General features: G+C 43.2%; 1 protein-coding gene across 1 annotated transcript in view; it reads left to right on the top strand.

Annotated features, from left to right (window-relative positions):
- ABCB11 (ATP binding cassette subfamily B member 11) overlaps positions 1 to 17,465 on the top strand; it is an 87,215-nt gene that overhangs the window by 16,912 nt on the left and 52,838 nt on the right. The window contains exons 4-12 of the mRNA XM_040439518.1: positions 594 to 654; positions 1,046 to 1,284; positions 2,964 to 3,048; positions 4,424 to 4,557; positions 6,010 to 6,181; positions 7,966 to 8,090; positions 8,186 to 8,360; positions 9,488 to 9,601; positions 11,450 to 11,560. Of these exons, the coding sequence (XP_040295452.1) occupies positions 594 to 654; positions 1,046 to 1,284; positions 2,964 to 3,048; positions 4,424 to 4,557; positions 6,010 to 6,181; positions 7,966 to 8,090; positions 8,186 to 8,360; positions 9,488 to 9,601; positions 11,450 to 11,560 (1,216 nt within the window). The remainder of the gene's footprint in view (positions 1 to 593; positions 655 to 1,045; positions 1,285 to 2,963; positions 3,049 to 4,423; positions 4,558 to 6,009; positions 6,182 to 7,965; positions 8,091 to 8,185; positions 8,361 to 9,487; positions 9,602 to 11,449; positions 11,561 to 17,465) is intronic.

Here is a 17,465-nt window from a genome sequence, read left to right on the forward strand (position 1 = left end):
TTAAAAATGGCCTTAATAGTTAATCAGAGATCTGCTTTCAATTTATAAACTAAACTTAAATGGGAGCGGTGAGGCTGGTCGTATGGCACGAGACCGCCCATGATCCACTGCAGCGGTGATGTACTGACTGCTTGTAAAGTCCTGGGGGAGCGTTAGAACTTCTTTACTAGATCAGTGATTTATTATAGAGGATTTTTTTAAATCATTTTAGACCATTTGCTGCTGTTTTTTTTAAATTCTGTAACCAGATAACCCCTTCAAAGCAAGTAGGATGCAGATAATAATTGATGGGGATTTCATTCCACACTGTACCTCTATGACAGCAGAAACCAGCACAAGAAAATTAGTCAGAAATTGAGTCATATGCAACTATACATTTTGCAAATTTTCTCCTTGTAAGTCTAAAATATAGAATAAAAAGAATCTTTTGATTTGGTATCTTTTTGTCTTTTTGCAATAGTTGAGAAATTGAACTTTTTCTAAAAATTTATGGAAAACATACAATTATGTATTTGAATGATTTACCTGAATTATACAAAAGGTATTGGTTAAGTTTGTGCTATTCCTCTTTCATTGCATTTAATTTTTTTTAGATCAGGGAAGAAAACAAAGAAAAAGAAAGAAAAAGAAATCCGGGTTGGATTCTTTCAGCTGGTAAGATTCAGTTTGTATTTTCATATGGTTGTGGCATAGGCAGTGTAGAGTTACAGTAGTATTTGCTTTATCATAGTGGTGGATAGTCAAAGGGGAACATGCTCAACCCTTGTCATTTTGACCTATACAGTGGATAGCCATAATACGCCAAATGGCATTTGCATTTCCAGTTTTCTGTTTTGTCATAGGAACAGACACCATTGATTTTTATGGGGCCCATCTTGGTTTTGTAAAGGCCGACATCAATTTACCACAAAAAATAGCGCTGTATCAGCGAAGATAATGGAGCAGAGCCTCCAATGCAGAAATTAATCTTAATTAGAGGAAGAGTGCTTATATAATCAGAATATTCTTAACTGTTTTTTAAACTTGACATCTGGTTCCTTTCCAGTTCCGCTATGCTTCCTGCAAGGACATAGGCATGATGATAGTTGGGGCAATATGTGCTTTAGTCCACGGAGCAGCTCAACCCATGATGCTTTTTATCTATGGTCTAATGACGGACACATTTATTGCGTATGACCAACAAAATCAGCTGCTCAAGGACGAGAACAAAACATGTATCAATGATACCATCAGCTGGGTCAATGGTACCATCTTTGAAATGGACAACTCTACAGTGGCTTGTGGGTAAGATGCTACACGTATCTTCTCTGTTTTAATGCATGTTATTAAGAAGGGTGTTTGGAAGCTTCCTGTTCAGATTTCTTTACTCTAGATCCTCAAGTGTAAGTTTCCTAGCTGTTCTGTACACTATAGGACATTGCCACCAAAGTAAATAACAACTACTGCTGCAAGTTTCAGGACTGTTCAGCAGAGGTTGCCAAAATGACAACCCATCACTCAATACTCTGAAGCTATTGGCTGCAGCTGCCTCATACAACGTTCCAGCACTTTAGTCCTGATATGATTAATCCTGCAAGGTCTTTGCTCCACATGAACACCTTTTTTCTGTTATCTGGTCCACGTGCAGAAGAAAGCAGTTAAAACTGAGCTTAGAATATGGAGCCATAGTGGCTTTTGGGTGCTATAACATGGCTGCGTGGGTTACAATTTAATTCAGTGATTTCCAATTTATCTTGGTCTCCTACAGCATAATAGATGGCAAATGGTCTATCCATAGACATTGTTACTTTGTAGATCTTAAATACTTCTGGAACTTCTTCGCCCCTTCCTTTCCCCCCAAAAAGGAAGAAACAGAATGAATGGAGTAGCAGTAGACATCCATAACCTGTTCCTCCTTCGCTGGAGTCCCATTCTCTTGTTCGGTGGAGGTCCCAGCAGTGAGACCCCCACTGATCAGATGCTTATCCCCTGTTCTGTGGCCATAGAAGGTATAGGCTGGACCAATAATCGTAATGATGTAGGATATAGATGTGTAAGCAATGTTTTTCTTTGAGCTTTTACTGTAAATAAAGCTTACGATGAGCTGAAAAGTTCTACAACTTTGTAATATACTTTAGGGTATGCTGAACTGTTTTTGTCCTGTAAAATAATAGGCACCATAATGGAAACCCAAATGACCCCATTATAGAGGGATCTATAAGGTGCCCCTTGTGGTCCATCATGTGACATATGCTGTGCATCTGTTATTTTCATTTTTCTGATGCTAAAGGGGTTATCCCATGACTAATGTAAAAATCAGACATCTTATAGTACATGACAACTTCTTTCTAACTAAGCTAGAACCAGCCCTGTACCTCACATAGATCCAGAGATCTCCATATTCATTGCTCTGCTAGATTTACATCAAGCTGGCAGCTCAGAGGCTGTGTCTTTTCTGCTGCAGCTCAGGGGGCGTGTCCATGCTCTCCCTATCACAGATCAGGAGGCAGGTGAAGGATGAAACTGAGCATGTGCGACCATCTCAGTGAGCAGGTCAAAAAAATAAGAAAAAAAGAAACTACAGGTTGCACTATTCAGATACATTTTATTGAATAACTCAGTGGCTGTGCTAATTTTTTAATTACATGCAATTACAAAAGTATTCATATCCAGGTGCTGGTTTAAAAACTGTAGACTATTTTTCATGGGACAACCTCTTTTAAGATGGAGCAGATCAATGGAAATAAAAAATGTTGATGTGAACCTAGACTAAGCTGTGGCATCAAATGAGCATATGATACAAAGTTTCCCAGTATAATAAATGGATGCATTACATGTTCATGCCTCACACCAGCTGCTTCCATGTAGTCCAGATCAGGCTCAGCAAAATGTAAGTCTGAACTGTGTTTATTAGCGCTCCATTTTATATTTCTGACTTTGCACTCCATTGACCCTGCTCTGTGACCTTTCATCCTAATTCACAGAATAAACATTGAGCTGGAGATGACTCAGTTTGCATACTACTACATTGCTATCGGAGTGATAGTCCTGGTGATCAGCTACTTTCAGGTATAGGACCTTCAAACTATAACATGAACTCAATGCTCCTTTAAGTCATTAGGTGTATATTAATAGAGTCAGGTTTTCTAGGATGAAAATGCTTTTTTTAAGGGATTTTCCAGGAGTAGAAAATTGATGACCTTTCTTCGGGATAGGTCATCAATATCTGGTTAGTGGGGGTCCGACATGTGGCACCCGTGCAGCTCAGATGTCTCGAGAAGCTGTGGCATTCTGGCATGTCAAGCACGGTGCCATACATTATATAGTGGCTGTGCTTGGTACTGCAGCCCAGGCTCTTTCACTTGAATGGGACTGAGCTGAACATGTGACCAATGAACATGAAGTCACTGGTCTCTTCAAACGCTGATTGGTTGGTGTCCCCACCGATCATAAACTGATGGCCTATCCTGAGGACAGGTCATCAGTAGGGATGAGCAAATTGACTCTGGTAGAAATATCTGAAGTCGATTTGCATAAAACTTCGTTAGAATACTGTACGGAGTGAGCACTCACACTACTAGAATGTATTGACTCAGATGAGCCGAAGTTATTACTTTGCAAAGTCTCGCGAGACTTTGGGTAATAACTTAAAAAATGTATTTCTGCTGTTAAAAACCTTTTGCCGAACTCGGGTTCAGTTCCAAGGTACTGTCTCTCATCCCTGTCCCTGTTGGCAATAGATAATGGTTTGTTATTTTAGAGGGCATCTGTCAGCAGATTTGTACCTGGCTGACCTGTTACATGTGCACTTGGCCCCTGAAGACATCTGTGTTGGTCCCATGTTCATATGTGTCCACATTACTGAGAAAAATGATGTTTTAATATATGCAAATGAGACTCTAGGAGCAACGGGGGCGTTGCTGTTACACCAAGAGGCTCTGCCCTCCCTGCAACTGCCGCGCCCCCTGTACTTTTTTATTGACAGGACCAGGCAGTGAAAACATCATCATAACTGCCTGGCCCTGTCAATTAAAGTGCAGAGGGAGAGGCATTTATAGAGAGTCTCTAGGTGTAATGGTAACGCCCCCATTGCTCCTAGAGGCTCATTTGCATATATAAAAACATCATTTTTCTCAGCGATGAGGGCACATAGGAACATGGGACCAACACAGATGTCTTCAGCTGCCAAGTGCACATGTAACAGGTCAGCCAGTGTCATGGGTGCAAATCTGCTGACATATAGCCTTTAAAGTTATCAGGTTTATAGAAGTAATTGTCATGTTTATGGTACAAGTCCATAGATTTCTATGGGTGCTGTAATGTGGCTCCACATGACATGGAACTTGTGCAGAGCCACAATATGCCTGAATGCATGAGACCTTGCATTTCTTGACTAGCTGAATTGTACTGATATATTCACTTTATTTTCATATTTTCCCTACAGATTTCACTATGGGTTGTGGCTGCAGCTCGTCAGATACAAATTATTCGGAAAGAATATTTCAGGAAAATAATGAGACTTGATATAGGCTGGTTTGACTGCAACTCGGTTGGAGAGCTGAACACAAGAATTTCAGAGTAAGGAAGGATACGAATTGAAAAAAAAAAATGACATTTTCTGTCATATTAAACAGGAATGTTAGGACGCTGACACCATCTGAATGTGAAGGGTTATATTTTATACAACATGGCAGGTTTCAGGATAAGTACTGTGACATATGTTATAGGCAGTAATGTAATACGTAATATTAACACTATATCAATATAGGGATGCAGCAAATATTAACTTGACATCTGAGTTGGGAGTCATGATCGGGGATAAGGCTGCAAAGTCTGAGTGTTTGAAAAGATAAAGACAAGGGGCTGCTTTTCTCCACTATTGGGCTCTGATAATTATTGCAGTATTTATGCAAATCGGAGCTGAGCTGCAACCCCAGACAAGAGTGCCGCTGGTTCTTGAAAAACTCATAGGGGCACATTTATTAAGACCTGCGTTTTAGGCGCCATTCTTAATAAAGCCCCATAGCTGGCGGTGGATCCGCCAAAGTTATGAAGAGGGGCCGGCCTCTCCATAACTTCAACACATTCAGCTCCGCTTCTAAATATAAAACAACTTCCTTGCTGTCTTACATTTAGACCATTTTCTATGTCTAAAACAGGCATAGAAAATGATGAATGAGACGGGCCTGCCAGCCCATCCCCTTCCCTGTCCACGCCACGCCCAATAGTTAAGACCGGGCATCAGTGGGGCGATGTCTCAGATAGCGGCACAACTAACTATTGCCGTCTGCGCATTAAATGTGCCTAATTATAGGCATATTTCAGTATCGTAAATGACCCCAATAGAACCCTACAGGGCTGGTTCTAGCTTTGTTAGAGATTGTCATGTACTATGTGAGGTTTGAAATTCATTCTTTAACATCATGGGAAATCCCTTTTAATATATCTTTATAATAGTATAATATGTTTTTCTGATACAAACAGGCGTAGTTTAAATGGCAACATCACCACCCCTTTACTTTGTGCCTTTATGTTATATTTATTGTCGTTTAATGTCTTTAATAAACTACATATATTTTATATGTGTGCTCTCTTATTCTATATGGGGTTATTGTTTTTTTTTGTTGGTTGGCTCAGAAGTTTAAATGGCAACATCCCTGCTACCTGCAGTCATCACTAGAGGGAGCTGTGGAGCTTACTGTATATTACATACATTGGTATCTTGAATTCAATAATAGCACAGTATGCAGTAAGCTCCTCAGCTCCCCCTAGTGATGGTTGCAATTATCCAGCATGGTATATTTGAAATCTGTCTATACAGAGGATTTAGAGCACCAGGTCAGAATCAGACCTACAATCACTAGGTACAAATAGTAAAAGTTTCATCAGCACATCATTTTTGGGCATACAGTGTAATCAATATGATGGCAAAAGATCTAGATTTACTTTATGGTTTACCTCAAATGTACATCCTCCTGTACCACAGACATGTAGAAGCTGTTCATGACACTGTCTCTTTTCTTCAAACAGTGATATTAACAAGATTAACAACGCCATTGCTGATCAGGTGGCTATCTTCATTGAACGCATTTCCACATTTGTATTTGGATTCCTTATTGGATTTATTGGAAACTGGAAGCTAACACTGGTTATTGTGGCTGTGAGTCCTCTTATTGGTTTAGGGGCAGCTTTAATGGCCCTGGTAAGTGTTCACTTTATTAAATATACACAGGATAAGTCATAAAGGTCTAATAGATGTGCATGCCCCCTCTTTAGAATGGAGGTCACTTGGTCCTCTCCTGCCTGACCAGCTTCATAATATGCTAGTGAAAGCTCATTGAGCATATATAGTGATCTAGGAGAAACCTCCTGGCTTAGATATGTCTAAATTACCTATAATGGTAAGTGGAATCTTTGCCACAAGTGGATAGAAACTACTGGTACTTTTAAGAAAATTAGACTGTTATTTACCTCCTGGTGGTGGTATTTTTACCAGAAAGTACAGTTAGTACCTCATGTTATTGGATGTTACAATCTGAAGCACTTGATGGTCAATAAGTGATATCACTTTTATATTGATGGCTTATCTCCAGGATAGGCTATCAATACCTGATTGGCAGAGGTCCGACATCCCACACCCTTGCCGATCAGCTGTTCCTAAATATATCTGATGCTGGAAGGACATCTCTGTCCACTGTGTGTGGAGGGATGCAATTGGTTACTGCAGCACTGCTCCCTTTCTCCTCAGTGGGGGCAGCACTGCAGTAACCAGTTCTGTCCACTACACATTGGATTTGTAGTTCTGGCACTAACGTCTGGTGCTGGAGCCACAGCAGAATAGTTGATCATCGGTGGGAGGGGGATTCAGAGTGTTGGACCCCTGATAATCAGATATTGATGGCCTATCCTGAGGATAGACCATCAATATAAAGCTCCGGGACAACCACCAACATTGTCAAGTCAGGAGGAAAATCTAGCTGTTACAGGACACCGGGGTTGCGCCGCTTCTCCTCTGTGCCGCCGGCGTCCTGAAGGGAGAGTGGAGCGAGGACGCGCGCTGCGTCCTCGTCTTCAAAACAACAGGGAGCGGGGAGGACCCGGCCGCGCACACCTCATCAGCGCGGCCGGCGTCCTCTGCTCCCATGGTGATGGCAATAAGTCTGAGCACCGATCTGGGCACTCGGCGCTCAGCTGTATGCAGGGGAGTGAGTCATGTGGCGCTGGCCACATCACATGACTTCCTTGTATTGGTATTTGACTCCCGGCTAGTTCCTCGTTTTCGTCTTCGCCTGTTCCCCGTTTGTGTTTGCATCTCCTGGTATTGACCCCTGGTTCGTATTTGACTCGTCTTCGCCTGCTCCCTGGTCGTGTTTGCATCTCCTGGTATTGACCCTTTGCTTGTATGGTTTGGCTTCCACAACCTTCCTGGTACCGCGGTTATCTCCTGATATAGTCATTGCTAGTTTGACTTCTTTGTGTTTGTTTGTCTTGTGTGTTCGCCTCGCACTTACTCAGGTCAGGGACCGCCACCCAGTTGTGCTCCGTTACTTAGGATGGGTAAGTGCAAGTAGGTAGGGACAGAGGTGTGGATAGAGTTAGTCGTGCACCCTTCCCCACCCCTTTGTGTGACACAAACATGTATGGGAGAGCCTAATTTCCCCTCCTAGATAAGCCACCATAAGAGGTTTCTGGCAGAAACTTATGCCCCTTCCCCATTCAGGACGCTTTCACCCCTCGACCATATTTATACAATGATGGAGCTATTGATTAAAACATGAATGTGCTGCCAATTTGTTAAAGGAGAATGAAACCTGATCTGTTGATGGGCCAAGACTCTGACTCAATAATGGCTCAAAGGGGCAGGAGAAATATCAGCAAAAACCAACTAGACCTCAGCCAAGTAGTTGTCTCTGAAGTGGTTTTCTCTTGACAGACATACATTGTGTGTAATTATATCTTCATAGTCTTATCTTCGATACTTTTTAGGCTGTTGCAAGACTGACTGGAAGAGAGCTGAAAGCATACGCCAAAGCTGGGTCTGTGGCCGATGAAGTACTCTCCTCCATTCGCACTGTAGCTGCTTTTGGTGCGGAGAAAAGAGAAGCTGATCGGTGGGAATATTTAATCTGCAATAAACACTGATATTAATAAACTCATAGGATGATAATTAATTTAATCTGTATTTGCCATCTCTTCATTATTACAGATATGACAAAAACTTAGTGGCTGCCCAGGCCTGGGGCATTAGGAAAGGCACGATTATCGGCTTCTTTCAAGGATACATGTGGTGTATTATATTCCTGTGCTACGCTCTGGCATTTTGGTATGGATCCAAGCTGGTAATTGAAACAAAAGAGCTAACACCAGGGAGTCTCCTTCAGGTAAATGGTTTCCAACATTTCAACATTCTATGGTATCAGAGCAGTAGCACCAAGTTCAGAATCAAAGGAAACAAGGGTGAGATAGTGGAGGATACAATGGTATCAAGTGAGCAAGGACACCATGTCATTTACATATGTCTTCAAAAATTGCATTTTACATCTAGTGGCATGGTGTGGTCTTCAAAACAAGGGCAGGATAATAGGTGGTGATGGCATAAAATATATCTGGTATACAGTATATAGAAGAGAGGGGACCATGTAACTAAGATAAAAAAGGACTCTGTTATGGTGCTCCGGTCGCTCAGGACTAATGCTTCTTTCATCTGCCATGTCCTCCCCTGGGCCAATTACCCAGCCATTTATTTGGTAACAATTCGGTTCCTCTGAAGAGGGGAGTCATGTTCTCCAGATGTGGGCACAGACAGCAGAGGGCCCCTGTGCAAAGAATGTGCCTGGCCCCCCCACGCCAAATTCTCAACCTAACCTATTGATTCACTATTCCATAGTGCCCCCCATAATGTGTGCCAGCATATAATACAAATATATAAGGCCCCCAACAGATGCCCCTATTGTGCTCATCCCCACCTCCATAATGCACACATAAGGTGTGCCAGTATAAAATGCCCCTATATAATGCCCCCCAGTAGACTCCCCCAGAGTGCTTCTCTCCCTCACTTCTCCATAGTGTTCCCCAAATGTGTACCAGTGTATATAATGCCAATATATAGGGCCCCCAGTAGATGCCCACATAGTTCTCCTCCCCCCCATCCCCATAGTTCCTCCCATAATGTGTGCCAGTATATAATGCCATTATATAGGCCCCCAGTAGATGCCCCCATAGTGCTTCTCTCCCCTCTTCCCCATACTGGGCAACAGCATAGTGTAAATGAAAAAAATGAACACATAGACTTACCTCCATGCCACTTTCAGCGATGCGATGCAAGCTTCTTCCAGACTGTGTCCCGCGCTGTACGCTGCCCGGCTCAGGCAGCGCGATGACGTCACCGCGACGCCTGCACCAGCCTCTGATTGGATGAAAAAGTGTATAAACAATTACACGGCAGTTTTTGTCATATTAAGAATATGTCACTGTATCCTATGAACTAACATATTATCTAATCTTTTAGGTATTCTTTGGTGTTTTGGTAGCTGCCATGAATCTGGGCCAGGCCTCTCCATGCTTGGAAGCTTTTGCCTCTGGAAGAGCAGCTGCAACAATAATTTATGAGACAATAGAAAAGGTATGTCTTAAAGGAGAAAAACCTTAGTGAAGGTTAAAGAGGATGTACCAAGTCTGAAAGTCATCTCCTATACACAGGATCCATGGGGATTCAATCACTGGGAGTTCCACAGATCTCAAGGGCAGGGGTCCTACTACCCGGTCTGAATGGAGCATCAAGCCAAGCATGTTCGCTGCTACTCCATTCAATCTCTATGGGACTGCCAGAGATAGTATAGGACTCGGCAATCTTCAGCTGTCCCATAGAGAATGAATAGAGAGAGAGTGTAGTACATGCTCAACCTGCCACTCCATTCAGATGTGGAACTGGACCTCCATTCTTGGGATCAGTGAGGGACACAACCTATCAAACTTTTATCCCCCAAGGGATACATTTTAAATGTGGCACAGCCCCTTTAAAAGTATATGTACACGTTTATATCCTTTTGGTTTGTATCTCTCAAGTGCATCTTTAAAATTAAGCAACCTTGCAAACAATCTTGATCATAAAAATCCAATTAAGGACTGTATCCAGCCCCTTTTGAGAACTATATATCTCCTTGGTCGCAGGCTACAATCAAAACTGTGCAGTCTGATCTAGAAGTTGTGTGCCCCTTCTGCATCCTTCTTCTTGGCAGTCTAAGGATAGTAGACTAGGGAAAAGAGAAGGGAGTAACACATAACTTCAGGATTAGACTACACGCTGGATTTTTATGTAATCTGTAACCGCAGAGATCCATAGGTATGCATAGGAGCTGTATACACAGAAAGGTAACTTTTTTTGATCTTAGACACTTTGAAAACAATAAAAGAAAGCTTTGAAAAAATCTACTCAACATTCAGTGCTGCATTAAAATATTTCTAAAATAAACAGATAACTGAACATGTTTTTGTGTGAATTTGGGGGGTTATTTATTAAGATGGGCGTTTTAGACGCCGGTCTTAATAAAGCCCTATACCTGGAGGTGGATCCGCCAGAGTTATGTAGAAGGGCATCCTCCGCCACTTCTAAATGTAAGGCAGCTTCCTTGCTGTCTTACATTTAGAACATTTTCTACGCCTAAAACCGGCATAGAAGCTGATGAATGAGACGGGGATGCCGGCCCACCACCTTAACTCCTCACACCATGCCCATTTATTTAGACCTGGCGTGAGTGGGAAAAAGTCACAAATCTGCACCTGAAATAAGCCTAATTTAGGTGTATTTCAGCATTATAAATGACCCCCTTAATCTTTTTTATTTTGTCTGTAAATTATTAAAATTATTCCGACTTTTTTTTTGCTCTATAATTAAATCAATCATTTTTGCCTGACATTTTGTACTATGAGGGATAACTATCAAATCTGCTACGCCAGCTTTGTGGCGTAAACATATCGCGAGTGATGTCGTGTGTAACTTTTTGTCAATTTTTTTGCCACTTTTGGTGACATTTTGTGCCTTTTGATGAGCTTTGCCACTTTCAAAAGAAGAGGGAAAAGTTGGTTGGGATTACAGACTATGTCTCATTTATGATGTGCGACTTTTTAAAAAGTTGCTCAATAGTCGCATCTCCACACCTGGAGTACTTTAACTGACAGTGGTGAAACCACATCACACTTGCACCAAATTTAATAAAACTGAGACCGAGTGCCATCTTGGTAAATTTGCTGCAGATGCACAAAGCAACTGCAGTCTAAAAAATGGCCTCAAACAGAGCTACAATGATAAATTCCCCCCAATACTGTATGTCCAGATTGCTTAAGAATGTATTCAAACATTGGACAATCCATTCTATTTGCATTCTTTAGCTTTATGCATTCATTTATTAACAGCAATATCTGTAAACTGTAATCAGAGGTGATAAATAATGGCAATTCTGCATTTCATTAGACTCCAGTAATTGACTGTATGTCCAACGAAGGTCACAAATTAGATCAAGTGAAGGGTGTTATTGAGTTCCACGATGTGAACTTCCATTATCCATCAAGACCCGAAGTGAAGGTATGGATTGTTAGCTATTACTATGGATCATTTTAACATCACAGTATTAAAGGAAATGTGTCATTAGAAAATGACTTATTGTCTAGTTTTTATGTTGAACATTTTTAAAGAGTCGTTGGTGGTTATTTTTTAACTTATCATGTCATTATCTATGTTTAAAAAAAAAAATAATCCTAAATTCCTGAAGTTTTGAGACTAGCCTAATAATAGGCCCACAATTCCTTTTCTGTAGAGAGTACTTTTCAGTAGCCATCTCATTATCATCACAGGCAGGATTACAATGGAAGGTAACACCTCTGTATAGAGAACACAAGATCTACCATTCAAAATAGGTGATGGTCACAGCTACCTCCTTCCCTGCACAATGACCTCTGCACAGATCATAGAGCATATCTAGAAAACTGTACCGCAGAGGTTAAAGAAGATCTCCAGTCTACAGGTTCCTCTGCATATTTATAAATGTTGTGGGCAGCAGCTCAGGAAAGATGGCCGCCCCACCATTTCAGAAAATAAGAATCAGAAAATGAAAACAGATTACAAAAAAGTTAGTGTTCTACAGACAATATCCTCACTCCCACCAGTCCATGATCCCAGTGGGGGTCACAATGTAAAACTTTATATTATCACATACACAGAAACACTAGGGCTAATTTCATGGAAAGCCATTCTATTTGTCAGTATGGCTTTGAAGTAAGAGAGAAAATTGAAGTACTTGGAGGAAATACAAACAAAAACAGAGAGAAAGTATGAACTTTAGGCCCCATGCACTCGACCCTATTTCTGTTCTGCATCTGATCATCATTTTTGCGGATTAGATGCGGAACCACTCATTTAAATGGGGCCGAAAAAATGCAGACAGCACACCATGTGCTGTCCACATCCCTAAGTTCGTTTTGTCGGGTTGCAAAAAAGATAGAACATGTCGTATTCTTGCCCGTTGTGTGAAGAAAATGGTGCTATGCTGGTACAGTCCTGATCAAAAGACCACTTGAAAAATGGCAAAAAATCATATTTTACATTGTTGGATCTTATCAAGGTTCCAAGTAGAGCTTCAACATGCAACAAGAAGAAATGAGAGTGAGACAAAACATTTTTTGAGCATTCAATTAATTGAAAATAACGATTAAACTGAAACAGGCTGTTTTTAAGCTGATCCAAATGCAGCGTACTCAAGTTAGGGTTAATAGTGTTCCTGGGTGTTGTAGTGCAATCATGACACTAACCTGAGACGGCTGACTCTCTGCAAGGGCAGGGGATGATAGGAAATGTTCGTGACGCCAGTGCCAATTAAACAGTGGCACGCCGTTTGCTGATAGCAGGAATAACTGAGGAACTACGTGATGTTAAAGCAGAACTCAAACTTTAGTAGTCATCATATAGGGACATTGACGGAAACGCAGTTCCTTTGCAGACAGTTGATTTTCAATACAGTTGATGCAGGCAATATATGTATAGCAAGGTGACTTCAGAGTGTTAAACACAGGACTTGCAGTACAGGCAGCTTGCACTCTATTCCTGACTGATCCTGGAACATAGAAAATCTTCTCCAAGGCCCAATACCCTAGCTCTGGCGTATATCCTTGGTTTTATCTTTATCAAGTACCTCCTCTGTTGTCTTGAGTACCTCTTGCTTTTCTGAGCTTTGCCTCTGTCTCTCTCTCAGCTTCCTCAGACTCTAGAAACTTCTGAACTCCCAGGCTGTTTTACAGTGGTCTTCCTGCTTCTGCATATATAAATTCAGGAGGGGAACCTTCTCCTTGGATCTGGAACCCGGTTACAGGGACTGCAATACCCTCTCCTGGTCCGCAGGCTTCAGGCCTGGACTTGATTCTGACATAGCCTAATCTCTGGATAGACTAGACTGCAGACTCCAACTACAACTCTAGACTCCAACTTTAGACTGACTTTCCTTTCCCTGACTGGGCCTTATATAAACTAGGGCTCCCTAGCTCCCTCTAGTGACTAAGAGCTGAAATGACACCCCTAGCAGGCCTGTACATGCAAGTTTCACAGTAACAGGGAAATACATAGCATTACATTTTATAAAGATGACTTATACCAACTTCCCCATAAATAAGGGGACACGACAGCACAACAAGTGACCCTTTTGTAGTGACGGGCATTACAGTCCCCGTACACTACATACCCCACTGCTTTAAGCTGAGTACGACCTCGTACTCCATCAGGGCTCGCCCAACTGGAATCTCTACCTGAAACAGAAAAAGAGACATGCAGGCATACATATATGTAATTCATCTGCATTTACATTCATATCAGGTCCAATTGGCAACGGTGAAGGGTGGTGACAAGGGGCGTCGTTCTCTTCTTCTCAGGATAGTGAATGGAACTGGGGCGCTGACCTGGCACAGCGTAACATTATAACCAGGATAGTCCATGACAATGAATAAGTCCATAATAGAACAGCAAAATAGATAAAACAGTATAAAAGTTCTTGGAGGCTCAAAGAACAAACATGAGTCCGTACCCAGGTTATTTTCCTATTAAATCACAGAGGCTCTCGTGCGGTGGAGTCCATCTCTGGGCACATTTCCTTTTTAAAGAGCAAAAATCTCAGAGGCTCAGGTTCTTTTGAGTCTGTCTCCGGGCACGGTTCCTTAGTATCAAGTTGCACAATATAAATTGTAGAATATAAAACAAGTGCTGTAATACCCCTGATCAACCTGAAAAGGGGGGTTAAGGGTAAAAGGTGCAACAAAGGAACAGGCACAAGGTGGTGGAAAATAGCAAAAGCAGGCAGGAGATCCTGGAAACAAACTTGGCTTTGTTGACCTTGTAATTTCAGTGGTTAACACCTACCACTGAGCCGTGGATAAACTGGCAGCAGCAACAAACGACCAGGAAACATAGGACTCCTGTCCTGGAAGGGTTAATAACATCATTCTTTGGTGAAATAAATCAAAGGCCTAGCAGGCTGATTCACAGTGGCATGTCATAATCACTTGGCTCTGCTGGCAAATACGGCCTGTAGTAGTCCTCTACAGGAGGATGTGCCCACATAACGGTGTCAGGGGCAGCTGCAAGGTAAAGGGGCCCCTAATAGGTATTGGCCCCATGGACCTAGAGGTAAACCCTTGGGTGGACCGTACTGGTCCCGGCATGATAATTGTGGGATGTAAGGCATTTGGTACCGCCGCCGCAAGCGGTCCGGTAGGCTCGGTGCAGCAACTCACAGGAATAACGGGTCTTCCTTGGGGCCTTGACGGAGCAACATTAGCAGACGGTGGTTTACGGGTGGTGACAGGCACCCTTACCTCGTCCTTCTTTGGCGGCGTCCGGATCCTGGCGGTCGCGATCTTGCGCAGCTCCCGCAACTTCTCCTCCAGCCGGACAATCTGTTCACCGATGCTCTCCGTGTCAGAGTCTCTGTCATCTGCTGGCGCCGCCGGCGCAGGTACAGTCAACGATGCCTCTGACGCGGCCTCTGCAGGTTCTGGTGGTGCATCGGGTCTCCGACCCCTCCGGATGTTCTCAAAGGTATTGCGAAGTCCTTTTAAGTTTTCCATATCTTGTATGGTCTTCTCCCGACGGGGCAGCTCGGGGGAAGGATAAGGGCTCACCCATTTTTCCAACACGGTTGGCTGCCAGAAGACGTTAGGCCCAATGAAGGAGCTCCGCTCCTTTAAGGCGTGATGGGCCGGCTCTGGAGAGCGTTCCGGTTCCCGCTCGCAGCCAGAGTAGTCTTCTTCTGCCTCCCAGTCCTCAAGTTCTCGCTTGGGACGGGTCACGGCAGTTGCATAAGGGCCTCTCAGGCTCTCGGCAGGGGTGAACTCCACTTCCTCTCCCTCGCGGAGGCTGTGCTGATAGGAAGGGAGGTAGTCTCTCTTGACAGATCTTCTGTTAACATATAGGTCTCTGCCAGTCAGGTAATCTTGTATGAACCCGTAGCCACGGGCTTTGTCAAAGGACACCACCAACCCCTTTCTCCTTTCCAGGCGGGGTTGGGTGTCGGTGTGTCTTTCATGGATAGTCTTGGTCAGTTCCTCATAATAGATTTTAGTCTTTGTATTCCGCTTTATAGCGGCCTCCCGGATCTCTGCCATTAGTGAGGACCACTTGAAAGAGGGCTGAAAGAAGTCTCTCCAAGAGCCATAGCAGGGCTCTGGTTCTTTCTCCCGTGGCGGGCAGGCGGGTTTCTCCGGTCCCGGAGAGTAGGCCGGTGGAGCCTCCTCTGGCTCTACACCAATATCAGTCATCTCTGGTATTTCAGGCGCGGACGTTGCAGCAAAGCTCTGTTCACTCTCCAACATGCTCGATCCTTCTCTGGAGAGCGATAGGGTCGCGTCAATTAGATCAGCCAGATCCTCCCATTGCACTGGGAGGCCGCCCCCCAGGTATTCCAGTATATGGAAGGCGGAGTCCATGCTGGCCGACATGCAAATGTCTAGATAAGCAGTGGCGCCTGACCTTGAACTCCTTCCCGCTATTTCCTCAAAAAGGCGCCAATTTTTCCCGCCTTTTCGGGATGAAGATGACGCAGCAGCTATTTCAGTAGCCTCAGCGGCCATCTTTGGGTAGAAACGCTGTCTATTCACTGACAGCAAGCAGGATGATGAAAAGTCCACAAAACCACACTCCGATGTGGCGATTTTCTTCCTCTTGATAGCGCAACACTGCACAGCGCTTTTTGGAGGTTTTAGGTACACTTTGGGTAGGATTTTCAGTCCACAAAGTCCACTTTAATAAAACAGGCAATTTGTCACTTTGGTCACAGGGCAACTGTATAAGGCACAAAGTTCACGCTTCTTGCACTAGAAAGCGTGCGTATCCTGTTCGTGACGCCAAAAGAGAAGTGCAGCGTACTCAAGTTAGGGTTAATAGTGTTCCTGGGTGTTGTAGTGCAATCATGACACTAACCTGAGACGGCTGACTCTCTGCAAGGGCAGGGGATGATAGGAAATGTTCGTGACGCCAGTGCCAATTAAACGGTGGCACGCCGTTTGCTGATAGCAGGAATAACTGAGGAACCACGTGATGTTAAAGCAGAACTCAAACTTTAGTAGTCATCATATAGGGACATTGACGGAAACGCAGTTCCTTTGCAGACAGTTGATTTTCAATACAGTTGATGCAGGCAATATATGTATAGCAAGGTGACTTCAGAGTGTTAAACACAGGACTTGCAGTACAGGCAGCTCGCACTCTATTCCTGACTGATCCTGGAACATAGAAAATCTTCTCCAAGGCCCAATACCCTAGCTCTGGCGTATATCCTTGGTTTTATCTTTATCAAGTACCTCCTCTGTTGTCTTGAGTACCTCTTGCTTTTCTGAGCTTTGCCTCTGTCTTTCTCTCAGCTTCCTCAGACTCTAGAAACTTCTGAACTCCCAGGCTGTTTTACAGTGGTCTTCCTGCTTCTGCATATATAAATTCAGGAGGGGAACCTTCTCCTTGGATCTGGAACCCGGTTACAGGGACTGCAATACCCTCTCCTGGTCCGCAGGCTTCAGGCCTGGACTTGATTCTGACATAGCCTAATCTCTGGATAGACTAGACTGCAGACTCCAACTACAACTCTAGACTCCAACTTTAGACTGACTTTCCTTTCCCTGACTGGGCCTTATATAAACTAGGGCTCCCTAGCTCCCTCTAGTGACTAAGAGCTGAAATAACACCCCTAGCAGGCCTGTACATGCAAGTTTCACAGTAACAGGGAAATACATAGCATTACATTTTATAAAGATGACTTATACCAACTTCCCCATAAATAAGGGGACACGACAGCACAACAAGTGACCCTTTTGTAGTGACGGGCATTACAGTCCCCGTACACTACACAAATTTTAGGACCACATGACTTTAAAAGGCCAAATCTGTGCAAAGATGTGGATTCATTGTCATTTTCTGTCAGGTAGTCACACGTTGTGATGGCAAAGGCAAAAAAACT

The sequence above is a fragment of the Bufo bufo genome, chromosome 7, assembly GCF_905171765.1.
Source record: "Bufo bufo chromosome 7, aBufBuf1.1, whole genome shotgun sequence".
Taxonomy (NCBI): Eukaryota; Metazoa; Chordata; class Amphibia; order Anura; family Bufonidae; genus Bufo; species Bufo bufo.